Below are 17,803 nucleotides of genomic sequence, written 5' to 3'. Positions count from 1 at the left end.
CTAGGCAGAGAGAATTGCTTGAGCCCAGGAGTTCAAGACTAGCCTGGGTAACATAGACCACGTCTCTACAAAAAAATTAAAACTCAGATGTGGTGGTGCATGCCTGTAGTCCCAGCTACTTGGGAGGCTGCAGTAGGAGGATCACTTGAGCCAAGGAGGTTGAGGCTGCAGTGAACCATGATTATACCACAAGATCCTGTCTCAAAAAAACAAACAAAAAAAAAAACTTTAATGTCTTAAAGTATTTTCATAAGCCTCCACTTAGTCTGAGTTTTCACTTTCTTGATACTGTTCTTAAATTCCTGGTTAGATTCCCCTTGGTGATATATACTTCAGTTCTTCTGTTCCTGTAAAGTCAGAATTCAGTGAAGATGCCCTTATTTAGTCATGTTGATTTCCCTTTTTTTTTTTTTTTTTTTAAACTCTTCACCAGAACCTGCTTCAATAACTCTTAACCTCTCTTGAATCATCTTTTCACGAGCCATGGAATTCTAACTTGAAATTTTATATTTTTGAATTTTGATTTATTCAGGACTGGAGCACATGTCTTTTAACTGTGCTGTTTGGCCCATGCTAAGATCACATGGTTGCTTTCTTCCAAAGTTTCCATCACATCTACTTCATCACCTAGCAGTTTCTTGTTAGTCAGAATCAAGTCCAGATAAGCCATTTCCATCACTATTTTTCCTAACTGTAGAGAGATTAAGCTGGCAGGCAAGTAAGGCAAGAATTTATCAGGCACTCTATTTTTAGCAGTTTGATAGTGAGCAAGTTCTCAGAAGATCTGGTTGTTTTAAAGTGTATGGTACCTTTGCCTTTGCTCTCCTGCTCTTCCCAGCAGATGTTGGGATAGTTGATACCTCACACTATAATTTTATTCTATCTATGCCAGTCTTGAAATTTGTATTAGGAAAGTATCCTTGTTAATAATGTGTAGTCTATAGCAGTGGTTCTCAAACTGTAGTGTACCTCAGAATCAACTGGAAGGTTGGTTAAAACACATGGCCAGACCCATTCCCATAGTTTATGGTTTAGTAAGTCTGGTGTAGAGCCTGACAGTTTTTATTTCTAACAAACCTCCAGGTGGTGCCACCACTGCTGATCCAGGGCCCATACTTTGAGAACCACTGGTCTACAGTATCTTCAGTTTCTCCTTTTATTTTCATGCAAACATTTTAGACCAAGCTTGCTCTCTCAGGTACCATAAAGTGGTACTTTTCTTATATTAGGCTTATTTATCTTGAACAAGGTATATACTTTCTTGTCATATTACAGTCATGAATCTCAATCCTCTAATTTCAATGAAACTATTGAGATAGTATTTATCTTTCAGTAAAGACTGATGAAAGCTGCTGACAGTTTAGAAAAGAAAGAGAAAATAATAACAGACTACACAGAGTGGGTAATTTATAAAAAACAGAAGTTTATTTGGCCTGTGATTCTGGAGGTTGGGAAGTCCAGAACATGGCTCTGGCATCTGGTGAGGGTCCTTCTATGGCAGGAGGAGGAAGTGAGCCCATGCAACAAAGAGGGAAGTGGATTGAACTCATCCTTTTTATCAGAACTCTGCTCCCTCAATAACTAACTCATTCCCTCCATAATGGCATCAATCCTTCTTGAGGGAAGAGCCTTCGTGACCTAATCATTTTGTAAATGTCCACCTCTTACCACTGTTGCAATGGCAATTAAATCTCAACATGAGTTTTGAGGTGGAAATTCAAACCGTAGCAGTGTGTATAGACGATGTATCTTGTACACAGAAAGTATACTAAAGATTCAGTGAATTGGGGAGTCTGAAGAGGCAGCACTTTATCCTGTGGGTGATGAGGAATAAATAAGTTAAATTGTTATCATTTTCAGGATTGATGCTATAAGCTCTTGAGTTAGAGTGATAGTAGAAATTAAAATTAAGAAGCATGCTGACTTGGGCTGTTTCAAAGTTCATGCTAGAGTGCTTATTGGTAGTAGGAAACTGGGCACACATTATATTAAGCATATAATATGGCTGTGACTTGAGGGACACATTTTTTCACTTAAGCCAAGTGCCCTGGTTAATTTCTGGAATGGTCTTTTTGCTTGTTTAGTTTTGTCTTATTCTGTAGAATACTTGTGTCTGATATGGAAATACTTTTAGTAAGACTAACACAGGTTTTTGTATTTGTTTGGACTCTTGGATGAATGCTGTTTATTAGTCACTAAAAATAACTTCAAAAATTAATATTGCAGGTGGAACAAAATCCATTATTAGGGTTTGGCGCTATAGCTATTGCTGTATTGTGCTCAGGATTTGCAGGTAAATTATAAAAGCATCATTTTATTCTTTTGTCATATTTTTTGAAAACATCAAACTTTAGACACCAGTCTAGTTTATATTGCTTTCTCAGTTTTATTCCCATTAAACTTTATCTTCTTGCTTCTATGTAGTTTTGTGTCAGCTGTTTTTCCAGTAAATGTATATAGCATTGTTTAACTAAGTTCAGACTCAGTCTCTATTCATACTTGTAGTTAACTATTTCGGTCATCCTTGACCACCTCAGTCCAGCCAGGAACCCAAAAGTAAACGAAAAAAGACCTCTGAAAATGGAGGAAATGAGCCTTCCAAAAGCTCTTTACATTTTTCTGGAACTGTCACTATCCTCAAGTCAGATCCTGCTGCTTTAGGTTGTTATCTTACGAGCTAAGTATCTTTTCTTCCCCTGTAACCTCAAGTTCTCTCTCTGCTTTAACAGGTTAGGAGCTATGGAGTAGGATGACGAGGTGGGTCAAGAGTACCTTAGAAAACATAATACATAAAACTAACAACCAAACAGGGAGGAAAGACAACACAAAATCACTAACATCAAAAATCCCTGGAAATCTGGAGTTGTATGTGTAGGGACAAGCACTCCTCCAATGCATCAAGATAAAGTATGAATATTAAGTGTAACATAAAAAATGTTTTAGAAATAGTTCCAGCAGAGAGGAAAGTTTGGTTTTTATTCTGCTTAAAGCTTTCAGTGGAATATATTATAGTTATACGGCTTTATTATTTATCTTTATTTGTACCTATTTCAAGTCAGGACTCTATTTTTGACTAGGAAAGCAGGCTGAATACAGAAGTAAAATCTTGTAAATGAGATGTTTTATAAGAGGAGAAAATATAAATTCAGGAATATGCTTAATGATAGCATTGTGTTGTAGAAACCAAATCGGGAACAAAAATTGAGTTACCTAAAAAATATACTATTTGATTTTTTGCAATATTTTGAACAGTTAAATTATTATGTCCAACATTTTATTAGTTCACCCTCGTAATACACAATTGAGGAAATGGTGGGTGGTTTAAAATCTGTTTTGGGTAACTAAGCACTGAATAAAATTCTTTTCCTAGAAGGTAAAATCAAAGGTGACAATAAGAATAGCTATTTTATGTTTGTTCCCATTCCAATGTAGACTCATCAAAAAAAAACCTTGTTTTTCATTAGACTTTTTAGTTGATAAGTACTTCATAGGCAATTTCTAAATCTCTAACATGATGTTTATAACTAAAATTTTTAATGACTTTGTAAAATATTCATTTTAAGCACCAAACAGGAGAGATATGGGACTTTTTTTGTGGGGGAGAGGTATCATGTACTCCTTTGAAGTATCTGAAAAAAATTTATGGAGCTTCAACTCCAGAAAAATGCACATATACACAAAATTTATTATCTAGTTGAGGAGTTCATGATCCATCTCACCTTGTGTGTGAACCTGGCTTGCGGAACCCTGCTTTAAAGGAAAACGGCTGGCCGGGCGCAGTGGCTCATGCCTGTAATCCCAGCACTTTGGGAGGCCAAGGTGGGCAGATCACCTGAGATCAGGAGTTCGATGCCAGCCTGACCAACATGGAGAAACCCTGTCTCTACTAAAAATACAAAAAATTAGCCAGGCATGGTGGCCCATGTCCGTAATCCCAGCTACTTGGGAGGCTGAGGCAAGAGAATTGCTTGAACCTGGGAAGTGGAGTTTGCTGTGAGCCGAGATCGCGCCATTGCACTCCAGCCTGGGCAACAAGAGTGAAACTCCATCTCAAAAAAAAAAAAAAAAACGAAACTGCTTCACACAGCAAATTCCATTTAAATTTTGGTTGTCCCTCTGAAAAGTTTCCTAGTGGTGACTACAGATTGTGTTGCAGAATTAGGAGTATTCATTAGTAGGCAGATATTACAGGGATGTGAGTAAGATAATTCACTCTTAATGCCAGTAAATTATTTGCTTTGGTCAGCTGAAAAACTACACTATTGAGTAGTACAGAGAGGTTTTGTGGGCTATCTTACTGCCATAATAAAGGCAGAAACTGTCTTAACAGCTTTCTGTTAAATATAGCCTATAAACTTCCCACTTAATTATTCTATATACTCTATAAAAATGCAAATGTATAATGTTCATTATGCCATGTGTCACAACCTACATAATAAATGCACATTTAAGTAAAGTGTGTTTGTTCCCCAAATCATATACTTTAATATATTGCTAGTGTATTGTTCTAGATGAAAGACATTTTAAGTTATAGTAATCTTTAATATTTGCATGTCTAATTTTCTTCTTTCAGGAGTATACTTTGAAAAAGTTTTAAAGAGTTCAGATACTTCTCTTTGGGTGAGAAACATTCAAATGTATCTATCAGGGATTATTGTGACATTAGTTGGCGTCTACTTGTCAGATGGAGCTGAAATTAAAGAAAAAGGATTTTTCTATGGTTACACATATTATGTCTGGTTTGTCATCTGTAAGTATCCAGGAATTAAGGGTTCTTAGTAGATCCTTTTTTTTTTTTTTTAACGTTAGATGTCCATTTTAAGCTGTTACAACATTTTGAAATTAATCCTTTGATACTGTAAATACCAGTTTGAATATAATTTTCATTTTATTGACTTCGTTTTAATTGTGAAGGCAAAATTGCTTTGGGATAGCAGTGCCCCAAAATATCTAACGTATTAGCAAAAAATGTGTAAAATTTAGTAGACCACATAGCCCTATGGGCATTGCTTTGGAAAAACAGTGTTATATAGGAACTACTACTCAGTTGTAGTACAAACTCTTTCAGATGACTCCTTCTAAGGAAAATAGTATTTTCCTTTTCCTAGATAAATTAGTATGGCATCTCTGGGGATGAAAATTGCCTCACCATTACGGAATGTTTCATTTATTTGAGTGTTAAGATTTTATTTCTTTCTGTATACAAGTGCTTGCAAGTGTTGGTGGCCTCTACACTTCTGTTGTGGTTAAGTATACAGACAACATCATGAAAGGCTTTTCTGCAGCAGCGGCCATTGTCCTTTCCACCATTGCTTCAGTAATGCTGTTTGGATTACAGATAAGTATGTCTTAGTTTGTGCTGAGTTTTTAACATGGAAGAGCCCCTCATTTCTTTGATTCATTCCACTGGTACAGCTGTTCATAGTTTTGTGGAATGTGGCTAAGCAGTACTTTCATTAAGTGGTCCTAGAGCTTAAGACAAGGGGTAATGGTTCTATGTGAAAGTGAGGGGACTTTTTTTTTTTTTTTGTAGTCAGGGCCTCCCTGCATTTGTAAGTATTATATATAGGACAACTCAGGGAAATACATATAAAGACTTTAGGAAATTATAGTTTTTGTTTTGAGACAGGGTCTCACTGCTGCCCAGGCTGGAGTGCAGTGGCACGATCTCAGCTCACTGCAACTTCTGCCTCCTGGGTTCAAGCAATTCTCTTGCCTCAGCCTCCCAAGTAGCTGGGATTACAGGCACTCGCCACCGTGCCTGGCTAATTTTTATATTTTTAATAGAGACGGGGTTTTACCATGTTGGTCAGGCTGGTCTCAAACTCCTAACCTTTTGATCTGTTTGCCTCAGCCTCTCAAGCAGAGATTGAGAGGTGTGGGATTACAGGCGTGAGCCACTGCGCCTGGCCTTTTTTGTTGTTGAATTTTTTTTTTTGGAGACAGAATCATGCTCTGTTGCCCAGGCTGTAATGCAGTGGTGTGATCGCCGGCTCACCACAACCTCTGCCTCCTGGGTTTAAGCAGTTTTCTTGCCTCAGCCTCCCGAGTAGCTGGGATTACAGGCATGCACCACCATGCCTGGCTAATTTTAGTAGAGACGGGGCTTTATGACCATATTGGTCAGGCTGGTCTCGAACTCCCGACCTCGTCATCCATGTGCCTCGGCCTCCCAAAGTGCTGGGATTACAGGCTTGAGCCACTGCGCCCGGCTGACTTTAGGAAATTATTTTCAGCAGTCAATTTAAACTATATTGGCTCATTATTTAGAAAAATGTAGAAAACATCCTTTATTCCCCCCTCAGGTTGTACTTTTCAACTGCTTAGGAATTGGGTGTGAGATGGTTTTGAAAACAAAGTCAAAATCTAGATTTTGTCTTTTATATCTTTGCTTCATTCAGTATGTAATTAATACGAAATTCATTACTATAGCTGGCATTCCAGTACCACTGCTTTGCTAGTCCTAATATAATTTTCCCAACTCTCACACCCAGCATTAAGTTGGCTTCTAAATTATTTAAGCAATGATATTGACTTAACATTTCAGGATCCTTTTATAGTGTAATACTTTTCTTTACTGATCAACTATTATAAACCAATGTACAAAGAATATCTGTTAAATATCTGTATTAAGTAAAAGTGACCTGGCTTATATTTACATTTCATTTTTAAATTGACTCCTGTCTATAAATGGAAATAGGGAAATGTCAGTGTTGTAGAAATCCTAGAAAACCATTTATAGTGTGTGACAAATCTTGCCTGTACCATTTATTAACTGTGCAATCTGGGGGACTTATGTATCCTGGGTGACATTTTCTTCCTCTGTAAAATGGGAATAATATCACTCATTGACAAGGATGGTTTTCAGGTGAAGTGCTTGAGTAGTGCTTGGCACTACTTACCCACCACTTACCATTTCAGTATCTGGTACTTCCTGTCTCTCCCTTAGATGTTTTTCTACCTGATGTGGGTGAACTTATAGTTGTAATTCTGATCTGTCTTTCTGTTCAACAAAGTCCTTATACCATTGCTCTTAAGAAGAATATAGGAACAGTTTAATGTTCTTACTGATGGTCAACTAGCATGTCTTAGCAATCTTTCAGTTAACTGTTCAGATTTAAGTTTTTATCTTACCTTCCCCTTTTTTGAAGGCAAAGCTGGTCTTTTTTAGTTAGGAGTGAACTAAAATAAAGTTTGATATCATATATTTGTCCATTTAGGACAAGTTATAATTCGGCTTCTTATATCATGATGTTTAAGATGAAGAAAGGGTTAAAACTAGTAGGAAATGTAGTTTTATTTAGTAAATTATTGCTGCATATACTATTAAGAAATTATCAATGGTTTGAAATTTGCTCAACTTTCTTTTACTCTGAACTTTCACAGGTTTCTGGTGTAATGGAAAAGCCAATCCTACCACATTTTCTTTTGTACTTACATATATTTTATACTTACATTATTTAAAAATTATATACTTTATAAGGAAATTAGTATGTTCTTTGTCAGAGTGGTCAGATAGTGTCAGGTAGGCATATTCATGTTCTAAAAAGTCTGTAGTCAGTAATCAACACTGCCTTGATTTTACCTGCCCTGCCTCCCCACTCTTTTTTTTTTTTTTTTTGCTGTAATGGAAGACCTTTCTAAACCTTACCATCATTAAAATATCATCTGATAGTGTTAACCCACAATTAAGAGTTTTCACAATTTTAAACTGATCATTGTTAGGCAGTTTTAAGACATACATACAGATAAAGCTGTTTTTTTGTTTTTTTTTTTTCTTTTCAGCACTCACCTTTGCTCTTGGTACTCTTCTTGTATGTGTTTCCATATATCTCTATGGATTACCCAGACAAGACACTACATCCATCCAACAAGGAGAAACAGCTTCAAAGGAGAGAGTTATTGGTGTGTGATTTTAGCCTCACATGAGACTCCTGTTAAGACTAAACCATTAGCATTAGAGCCTTAAGTCAATCCCAGAAGGTAGCATAAACAAATAACAAATTAACTGTATGGCCTAGGAATTAAGAAGATCAGTGCTGTATGTGGAAATAACAAAAAAAAAAAGCTATCCGAGTGAATTGTTAATACAGAAACTTAATGTGGACCTGTTTGGGGTCAAACTATATCGTTTTAGAATGAAGGAATTTTATTACTGTGTATTTATATATAATTTGTACATAAAAAGTATGGAGATGATGTAGTGTTTTAAAAAAAATCATGTGAGGCTACAATATTCAAGTAACAAAGTTTGGGACAATGTCTAAGGGTTAAAGTGCCAAAGCCATTTCTGTACTAACTGTTCTCTTGTTCAGGTACCAGGGGAGAAGGATGACCTCTCCTTGTTCTCCTATTCATGTATAGTATTTTGTCCTAGCAGCCGCAAAGACCTAGCTTTTTTCTTACAAGAAGCAGAAACAAGACAGGCTAGTTCAGAAACAAACAATGTGTAACCTCTCAAAATGAATCTATTTCATAACTCAGACAATGATTTCTGGGTGGTGATGAGTACCCCTTTAGTGCTGTATTTGTGCCATTCATTGTCTGGTTCATATTTCTTTGCTGTTAGACGATATACTTTTCTTCAAAAAAATTTCTAATGTCACTTTTGTACTTTTTTAAATAAAGTATGTTTAACTGTTGGGCTCTCAATAATTTGTGAAATTTCAGTGTTTTTAAAAACATTTCTATAATGTTAAAGGGGAAATTCAGCAATAAACGTCTTTATATAAATTCTGTTTAATCACTTTTTTATATTATAGATATGACCATTAAGATAATGCACTTGTATTTTCCACATGTGGAGTTGTATAGTTAGGGTTCTCTGGCTGCAAATCAACTCTGGCAAGCCTTAGGCAAAAAAACACTTTTTAAGAAGGTCCACAATCAGGGCTATAGGAGTCTAGGTTCTAAGAATTAATAAACAGTCTTTTCAGCTTTTGTAAAGATTCGACTCTAACCATTACTGTTCCTGTATGCTTTCACTCAAGATTCAAATACTGAGGAAGACACTACTGATCTTGGGAGGAGAAAGTTTCTTCAAACAAGTAGAGAGGGACGGTGGATGTGTAAAACGTGTCCCTACTTTACATTTTTATCCCATGGCTGGCTTATACTAAGAAAAATTTGACACTTAGAGGAAAATTTGCTATCTGGGAGGTAATTCACTTAAATTGTAACTGCTGCATCTTTTCTAGGACTAAGAAGGTAAGCCATAATTGCTAATATGAAACAATTCTCACTCTTAACTACAAAAGCTTCAGTTTGTGCTAATTTGCTTTTCTACTCATAAAAACAGTACTGGTTGCTGGTATTCAAAAGACTACTACTAGCAACATTTAGAATAAATTATAGCAGACCTGAATGGAAATGCTGAGGATAGCCATACTGATCAAACACACCATATCCTACTCTTGTTGCCTAAGCCATGCTCATGCTATCTAATGAAGCCACATAAAATGTATGTTACCAATATGAAGATACATGAAGGAAACTATAAGAAACTCCATTTCAAATTATGGTTGAATTAATGGATTACATTTTACAAAAAGATCCTAATTCAATGTCTTTACAAGTAATTCCCTGCTATTAAAATGTACTTAGTTCCTGAGTTCACAAAGTAAGAGTTACCTGTATATATTAACTCAAAGGGAACATAAGATGTATCCTCTCTGGGAGTAGTTGTCAGCTATATTGACAGAAAGATGCTTATTTTTGATCTCCCTATGTTTATTCCAAACTAGCCACAATTACAAGAAAATTGAGACCCCCACCCCCCACCAATTCTTTTATGAAAACATTAAAAATCATTCAGTTATAAGAATAGTTTCTGGAAGAATGACATGGTAAGAAATTTCAAGCCAATGTTTAAACTCAAATCCTTATAGCCCCAATTAGGCCACAATGCTTTGGATTTAAAAAGTTTCAACTTAATGTCTATTTAAATACCTACTGACCATGAGAGAATTCAGATGACTTATTTAAGGATAAAGGCTGAATAACTTGACAAGTCATAGTTTAAAATACAGATTCTGACACCTATAAACTATATAGAATAATAGTTTAAATTTATTCTAAACAGTAAAGCGTCTCAGAATAGATAACTAGAATTCATTTGACATTTTAAAAGCCATTTTAATTGGAAATTACATCCTACATACAGGTGTTATTCCAAGAAGTTTCATTCCATTGGCTAGGACAGAACGGACAGCTTTGAAAAGATGAAGTCTGGCCTACAAAATAAATCAAAGAATGACTTAAAATGTTCAACAACAGCCTAGCTATAAGTAAATTCATGAGAATGGTTTTAAAGGTAATTCTAACTTTAAAGCAGGAACAGTATGTCAAAGTGCTGTATAGTTATCATAGGCAAGAGAAGATAAATTCCTGGCATCCCTTACAGTAAGACCTGTACATAGGGTGTCATGGAGTAGGAGTGACAGTATCATCACACAGTATGGCTTCAGATAAGGTGACTTTATCACTATAATATTTCATATAGGAAAATGTGCTTCAGTCTAGCATATTGAGAAGTATATAAACATTGATTGTTACAGTCTATTAGCTGAGGAAATATACTGCTTACAGTTGAACAGTAGAATGCTATTTTAGAAAAATTTACAAGACTGACTTAGTAATATTAGTCTAAGGAGCTAGACATTATACAGAAAACATTCAATATAACATACCCCAGCCACTTCAGGAGGACTATCTTTTATTTGTAGTGTTTTGTGTGCCACAGCTGCAAGATGACTGAAACAAGAAGAGAGAAATCATGATAGTACCAGCAGTAATTTCCTGTTGTAACATGTGAGCTTGATATGTAATCTTACTCCCTCAATAAAGTTCAGAACCATTAAAGGATGTATTTAGAATTGTAAAGTTGAAACTGGAATTTAAAACTCAAGCTTTAGATCTTGGTCCTAGTCTACGACTAAGAGGTGGGCAATTCTTAAGATTATGGTTTCACTGTTAATTTTACAAATATTGGAGATTCTTTTCTAATCATTTTTCCTCAATTTAGGCAGCCTACAATCAAATGTATAACACAGCATGGCCTTTCCCTCTGTATAGTGAGGTGGGGTAGAGAGTAGTTACTATCCACTCTCCACACACACTGGCCACCCTTCTTTAAAGTGTCTTTTAAATTTAGGTATGGCAGCAAGTAGAAAAATGTGCTAGAGAAATGATACTGAAGACATCAGTTTTAATGATAAAATGACATTTCGTAAGACTTTGTGGCTTCTTCACCTCTGTATGTTTTAAGTGTCACAGGAAGAACAAAAACCTTACATAAATCTAGGGAAGACAAGGTAAAAAGCATAATCAAGAAAACAGTCCTGCTAAGTGTCTAATTTCAATAAATGTTGAGTAAAAGCAAAATTTCCTTTGTTAAATAGCTTTATGGGAAGATACAGCTGCTGCTATGTAAGAGTGGACTCAACTTCGATTCCAAGTTTCTAAAACAGACACCATGAAACTGTCATTAAAGAATAGAATAATTTTTCTAGCTTATTTTTCTGTGCCTCTGCTTAAAATCCCTGTATGGACCCCACCGCCCTGAAAGTAAGTCTAAATGCCTCATTGCATGGCATATAGGTTTATACACGCTTCATTTATCAGCCCTCCCAGGACAATGCTTATGGATCCTTTAAAATGTATTATTATGTTCTTGGTCAACGCTGGGCTTTTTCCTTCTTCTCAGCCACACTGCTTCTCCTGACTAATATCTCCTTTCCTCTGAGAAGCCCTCTCTGATCTCTCACGGCTGGGCTGGCTGCCCTAACACCATCTCTTATGTTCATTCTAATACACATGCACTGTGCTGTAACTGTAGTTGTCAGTTCCCATTCTCTAGACTAGGTACTGATAGTACCTTGTATCACTGAATGAATGAAGGAACATTAACTGCTAATTTGTATAGATGAAGCAATAATTTCTGCAACAGCACATCAGATTTTAGGCCAAGGAATTTGTTTATAGGAAACGTTTAGATCAAAGAAAAGTCTCAAATGTCATTAACGCCTGAAAACAGGAAGACTATAAAGTACCTTAAAGTTAGAAGGTAACTGACAATATGCCTGGGTTGAAGGTCTTGAGACGATCTGTAAAGTACCTCGTCGAACCTAAAAGATGACAGAACAGTGAACAGGAAATGACTACGTGTTACACTAAAGTAAAATATTAGACATCAAAAGATCGTAAATGTCAGACTGACTTGATATGATTCAGAACAGTAGGTATGGCCAGGTGCAGTGGCTCAAGGCTGTAATCCTAGCACTTTAGGGTAGAGTTGGGCAGATAACGAGGTCAGGAGTTCAAAAGCAGCCTGGGCAACATGGTGAAACCCTGTCTCTACTGAAAATACAAAAATTAGCCAGGTGTGGTGGTGAGTGCCTGTAGTCCCAGCTACTTGGGAGGCTGAGGCAGGAGAATTACTTGAACCCAGGAGGCAGAGGTTGTAGTGAGCTTAGATCATACCACTGCACTCCAGCCTGTGCGTCAGTGTAAGACTCCCCCTCAGAAAAAAAAAAAAAGGTATATGAAAAAGTGTGTACATTTGAAGGTAAAGGAACATTTTTCTTTCTTACAAATTCCTTGATGGCAGGGACTTTAAATCATCTTGATATTCCCTAGACCTAGTCCACAGCAAAAAGTTAAATCATGGCTGGTGAATGTAAAAAGCCTCCAGCTATGTTTAGGAACGTAAAATATAAACTAGCAAAGTCTACCCTCAATGCTAAGAAAAGCTGGTTGGCTTATTTTTCCTCACATTTGCTATTGTACATGTGGATAAACTTTTCTGATCCCAGGAAAGAACCACTGACTACTATTCGGCAATCAAAGAAAACCGCCTTGTTCATAACCACCCATATCTCTTGTAGAGACTAATTCCTTCAACAATGCCCATCAGAACTAAAATGTGTGGTCTCTTGCCTAGTGCAAGAGCATCAGATACATACATGTATTTGAGATGGTGAACCGAAACCAAGAGGGAAAATGGAGGACTTAATGGTCTCTAGGAAGCTGCACAAAGGCAGGTATTTTCCTTCATTTATCACAGAGGGCAAGAAGATGCTCTTTCTCAAAACTAAAAGGTTATGCTTTTATCAGGCTTTATGTGAACTAGAGGCAACTAGATGTGTGCTAATTCATCAGTGATACTCTGAAGACCCAGACTGTCCTTGAGCATTGGCTTAATCTATGGCCTCTGCCTGCCCTCAGAAGGCAAATAATCACTTTTTAGGCATACCTTTGGGAAAAGTCTAGAGGTAGGAGTTAAGCTACTGGCCTGCTGATCCTACTGGGCAGCAAAAATGCCAATAGCAATTTTGATAAGCAGAGGCACACTTGATGATCCCTGGAAAACATCATACCTGAGAAGATGCTGGAGAATTGAAACAGACTGTGGCTCTTGTAAACAAGCAGTGTTGAAGTCATTCAGGTAACCACATCCAAAAGTCTCTTCCAAACTGTTATCAACAGTTTAAAGTTAAAAACATCAAAAGATTAAAAAGACATAAAAAAGCACAGTGCTGCAAGTGATGAACATCACCTTATAATACACAATTTTGGTCTCCTTAATATAGTTCTAGACTTTGATGCCAACACTATTTGATACTTTAGTTTTCCCTAAATCTATTTCTTTAACCATACACAATGGAGGTAACAGTATATTCTTGGCAGGGTTATTCTGAGGACTAAGTAAGATAATACATGTAAATGTATTTCTTACATAGGTGTTCAATATAGACGATATTGAAAAAGCCCAGAACACAGGGCGTCTGGTCTTAGAATCACACCCTTCAGGACCTAGCCTGGGGAAGGACAGTGCAGCACAAGGTTTCCCTGCAGCCTCTTCTCACCTGTGGAGGCGGGCGTGTGTGTACTGTAGGAAGACTCCCGTGTCCCCGCGACTCTGGAAAACACGATCCCAGCTGAACTTGTAGTCAGATAAGAGTAAACCTTTGAAGTCCTAAAACGACAGAGAAAATCTTCACTGCTGGGATTTGCTCTAGTACCAAACAAAGGACCTCACAGATAGAAGTCTTAACAGACCTGAATAATGAGTGCTGCGAGTCCGACCCTCTCTGCAGTCTCCTGTGGGTTTTTGAGTTCTTTAGTTGCTGAAATACACAAAGGCAGCTATCTTTAGCCTACATGACACTGTGCCAATCATGGATCAAGGTGTAGATATGATCTGCCAAAACACGCTGACAATGAACAACAGTTTCAGAGTGGGCAATTTACTTCCCTCATTTAGGCTATTTTACCTTTGATAATGACATTTCCCCTGCCTACATTAAAAGGGAAATCCAAATTTATTTATTCAAAAAATATTTGTAGGAAAAATATATTTAGATTTCTGATACTATATATATATAGTATCAGAAATCCAAACTAAGTATCAGATATATATATATATATATATATATATATCTGATACTTAGTTTTCCAAGGGTGAAGGTTAAAGTCACAAGGACTTGTGACTTGTATCTAAATTATAACACACAAACTTCACGAAGCCACCCACACAACAGAATGACAATGCTCAAGCTCTCCATGAAAAGAGGACCAAGGTTACAGTAATTCAGATTATTGAAGTGACCAATTCCTGAGTAGCAAGTATAAAAATTCTGGCACCTCTAATTAGTGAAAGCTATTTTTGACAAAGTTAGTGACACTTCAATAGACGGACAGTCATAATAAATCACACTGCCCAAAGTCTAGGATAACATAAAAGTGGCATGTAAGTTATGATTTTAATAAGAAAAAACTGAATTCACTCTTAATCGAAGCCATGTTCTGTAGCATCCTTAATTGAATCTCATTTAAAACATCTTCCAGAAAAGTGACATCTCCTCTTCGAGTCTTCATTCCCTGCACTACTCCAAAGGGCACGTGCTGGCACCTAAAAGAGTGGGCATCTAGTTAACTGAAAGCTAAACAAGAGCTGCTGCTGAAAGCATATAATACCGTTCAGGGAGTGGTTTGAACTTTAACGCTCATAGCAGAGTTTTTAATAAAATGAAACTGATGTGATTTGTATGCTACAAAGGACGTTAAGGACAGCTTCACTGTGTAGAGATAATCACCAACGTGATTAAATTACTAGTTCCCTTAAGGAGATGTGGATTAAGAATTTTGAAAACTAAGCCACTGAGAGCAGGTAACTAATAAAAATACAGCTATTAAATGTTCATAAGTGGGCCAGGCACGGTGGCTCATGCCTGTAATCCCAGCACTTTGGGAGGCTGAGGCCGGTGGATCACCTGAGGTCGGGAGTTTGAAACCAGCCTGACCAACATAGAAAAACCCCATCTCTACTAAAAATACAAAAATTTAGCTAGGCATGGTGGTGCACGCCTGTAATTTCAGCTACTTGGGAGGCTGAGGCAGGAGAATTGCTTGAACCCGGGACGCACAGGTTGCAGTGAGCTGAGATTGCGCTGTTGCACTCCAGCCTGGGCAACAAAAGTGAAACTCAGTCTCAGAAAAAAAAGTGTGTAAGCTGGAAATTATAACCAAGACATAATACAAAAAATCAAGCCTGCTTTTCCATGCTAGTATCTTGAAACAAAGAATTGAAATTTGAGTGAAAAACTTTAACCACTAGGTACATTTTCAGGATCAGCTGACACTGAACAGGCAATTAAGAACCACATAGACATTACCTTTCTGCCCAGTCATATCCCATGATCTTCAGCATTTGGAATACTTGCTGAAAATGCTTTTTTTGTCCTTTATCTGTCTTGGGAAGAAAATATATGTAAAATAAAAGAACAGTGACAATGTACAAAAATAGGTTGGACTTGAATCAAATTAAGATATTTGAGGTTTGACAGACTAAAGTCATTGTCAATTGATACATTTTAAGTAAACACAAACAATATGTCCTGAGAAGAATGCCTAAGTGGAGTGCTCTACAAGGGAGGGAAAGGAGAGCCACAGCACTCCACCAAGTCAGGAGGACATGTGAACTTCAATCTTCTGAGTATTCTGTTTCAATTTCTTCCCTCTCAGCTATTACGACCCTGGTTTCTGTGACCAAAGCTAAGCTCTAAATAGATATCTGATGACAACTTTTCTTCTAAGTGGAAAGGAATGTTTCACATGGCAAGTAAGGAAAGGGGAAAAGATAATAGAATATCACTCAGTAATAAAATGAACAAACTACTGACAGGACAGCCTGATCTTGATGACTCTCCAGGGCATTCATTATACTGAGAGAAAAAAGCCAATTTCAAAGATTACATATTGTATAATTCCATTTATACAACATTCTCAAAACGACAAAATTGTGCTAAAGAACAGAGCAGTGGGTGCAAGGGGTTAGGACTGGGGTGAAGGTGTGATTATTAAGTGGTTCACCATGAGGGAGTTTGTTTTGTGATGGAACAGTTCTATATTCTGAATGTGGTGGTAGTTACATGAATCTATACATGTGATAAAGTCTCATAAAAACATACCTACATAAACATTGACAGGAAAGTACATGTAAAAGTTGGTGAAATTTCAATAAGGTCTTGACCCATGTTAATTTCCTGATATTGACAAACAGTACTATGGTTATATATTATCTTTGGGGGGAAACACTGTACTATTTTTAAACTTCTTTTGAGTATTAAATTACTTCTTCAAAATAAAGTTATTTAAAAACAACTGTTAAGCCCAAATCAGAATTGAAAAATAAAAAACAAAAAAACTTGGCATTATAGTGACCTGTATATGTGGTTAATTTCATATAACCATTTTACTGATTCAGGTAATTTTTTCTTACTATGAAGCAATCAATGTAAACTTTTTCATTTTTAAGCTTTTAAACTTTTAAATAATAGAAGTTGCCCTCTTTAAACATACTAAATGTTGACTTCTCTCTGTAGTTTGACAACTTTTTCCATAGTTTTTCAAGATGGCTTCAAATTTCTACCTCTGTAGTTTTCATGAGTTAGAGGTCATAACTTTGTGTTCTGATTACTTACCACATATATCATTGTATCAAAATTATACTTGTCCATTCGATCTATAGCAGCTGCAAGATCTCTGAAAAAGTGGCCATAAACCAGGAGTTACTAAGCAGATCTGGGTAATAATTGGTTTTACCTATTTAATAGCAACAAGCATTTTCTAATTAAGAACTTAAATTATTCAGGAATTCCACCCACATTCAGATAATGCAAATATCACATTTTGATATAATATAAAAATAGGTTTGGGAAAAACAAAAACACTGGGAAAAGTAATTAAAACCTAAAATACATATAAATAAAATAAATATATAAAAGCTCTACAAATAGTAATAACAACTAAAATAGCTCTGGGTGAAGTGTCTTGTAGGTAAAATGTTTTATGATGAAGTCTCCACTAAAAAGAATCACCCATTACTTATCTACAATATATTCTCTTAACGAACATATTTAAAATATAGATGATGTACTAAACAGGTGTCATCTAGATACTCTCCTATTAGTATTACTAATAGGAGTCCTTAGTATTACTAAGGACTTTCAAAGCCTTGGGTCAGTCAGGGGGAAAATCTTCTAACACATTTTAAAAGACCACATTTTAAAGTCCTTTGACAGAATTTCTCTCTCTCTTATCTCTGATTAAATACAAATAGCCAGTTTGTACATAGTATGAAATAATGAAAAACCATGAAACTTCATAAACTGAAATTTCAAGTCAAGGATTATGAAAGATTAAAGTTTAAAATTAGAGCTATTTTTGGTAACTATGTATGATACCAGAAAGATTGAAAAATTCAATCTTTTGAAATGTTAGGGATAATCAAAATGTCATGAGT

General features: G+C 36.3%; 2 protein-coding genes across 8 annotated transcripts in view; one reads left to right on the top strand and one right to left on the bottom strand.

Annotated features, from left to right (window-relative positions):
• SLC35A1 (solute carrier family 35 member A1) overlaps positions 1–8,797 on the top strand; it is a 34,401-nt gene extending 25,604 nt beyond the window's left edge. The window contains exons 5-8 of one of the 3 annotated variants that reach the window (XM_032275298.1): positions 2,227–2,293; positions 4,574–4,750; positions 5,208–5,342; positions 7,786–8,797. In XM_032275298.1, the coding sequence (XP_032131189.1) occupies positions 2,227–2,293; positions 4,574–4,750; positions 5,208–5,342; positions 7,786–7,913 (507 nt within the window). In that variant the 3' untranslated portion in view covers positions 7,914–8,797. The remainder of the gene's footprint in view (positions 1–2,226; positions 2,294–4,573; positions 4,751–5,207; positions 5,343–7,785) is intronic. The other 2 variants (XM_032275299.1, XM_032275300.1) reach the window with 2 other exon arrangements.
• A 914-nt stretch (positions 8,798–9,711) lies between these two features.
• RARS2 (arginyl-tRNA synthetase 2, mitochondrial) overlaps positions 9,712–17,803 on the bottom strand; it is an 83,135-nt gene continuing 75,043 nt past the window's right edge. For all 5 annotated transcript variants that reach the window (XM_032275292.1, XM_032275293.1, XM_032275294.1 and 2 more), the window contains 9 exons: positions 16,983–17,043; positions 15,675–15,751; positions 14,787–14,911; positions 14,059–14,126; positions 13,866–13,975; positions 13,377–13,472; positions 12,051–12,125; positions 10,689–10,752; positions 9,712–10,232 (listed from right to left, as the gene is read on the bottom strand). In XM_032275292.1, coding sequence (XP_032131183.1) covers positions 10,146–10,232; positions 10,689–10,752; positions 12,051–12,125; positions 13,377–13,472; positions 13,866–13,975; positions 14,059–14,126; positions 14,787–14,911; positions 15,675–15,751; positions 16,983–17,043 — 763 coding nt within the window. In that variant the 3' untranslated portion in view covers positions 9,712–10,145. The remainder of the gene's footprint in view (positions 10,233–10,688; positions 10,753–12,050; positions 12,126–13,376; positions 13,473–13,865; positions 13,976–14,058; positions 14,127–14,786; positions 14,912–15,674; positions 15,752–16,982; positions 17,044–17,803) is intronic.

This window comes from Sapajus apella, unplaced genomic scaffold, assembly GCF_009761245.1.
Source record: "Sapajus apella isolate SASKATOON/1434 unplaced genomic scaffold, GSC_monkey_1.0 scaffold6, whole genome shotgun sequence".
In the NCBI taxonomy this organism is placed as follows: domain Eukaryota; kingdom Metazoa; phylum Chordata; class Mammalia; order Primates; family Cebidae; genus Sapajus; species Sapajus apella.
This window is presented reverse-complemented; position numbering and strand designations above follow the sequence as displayed.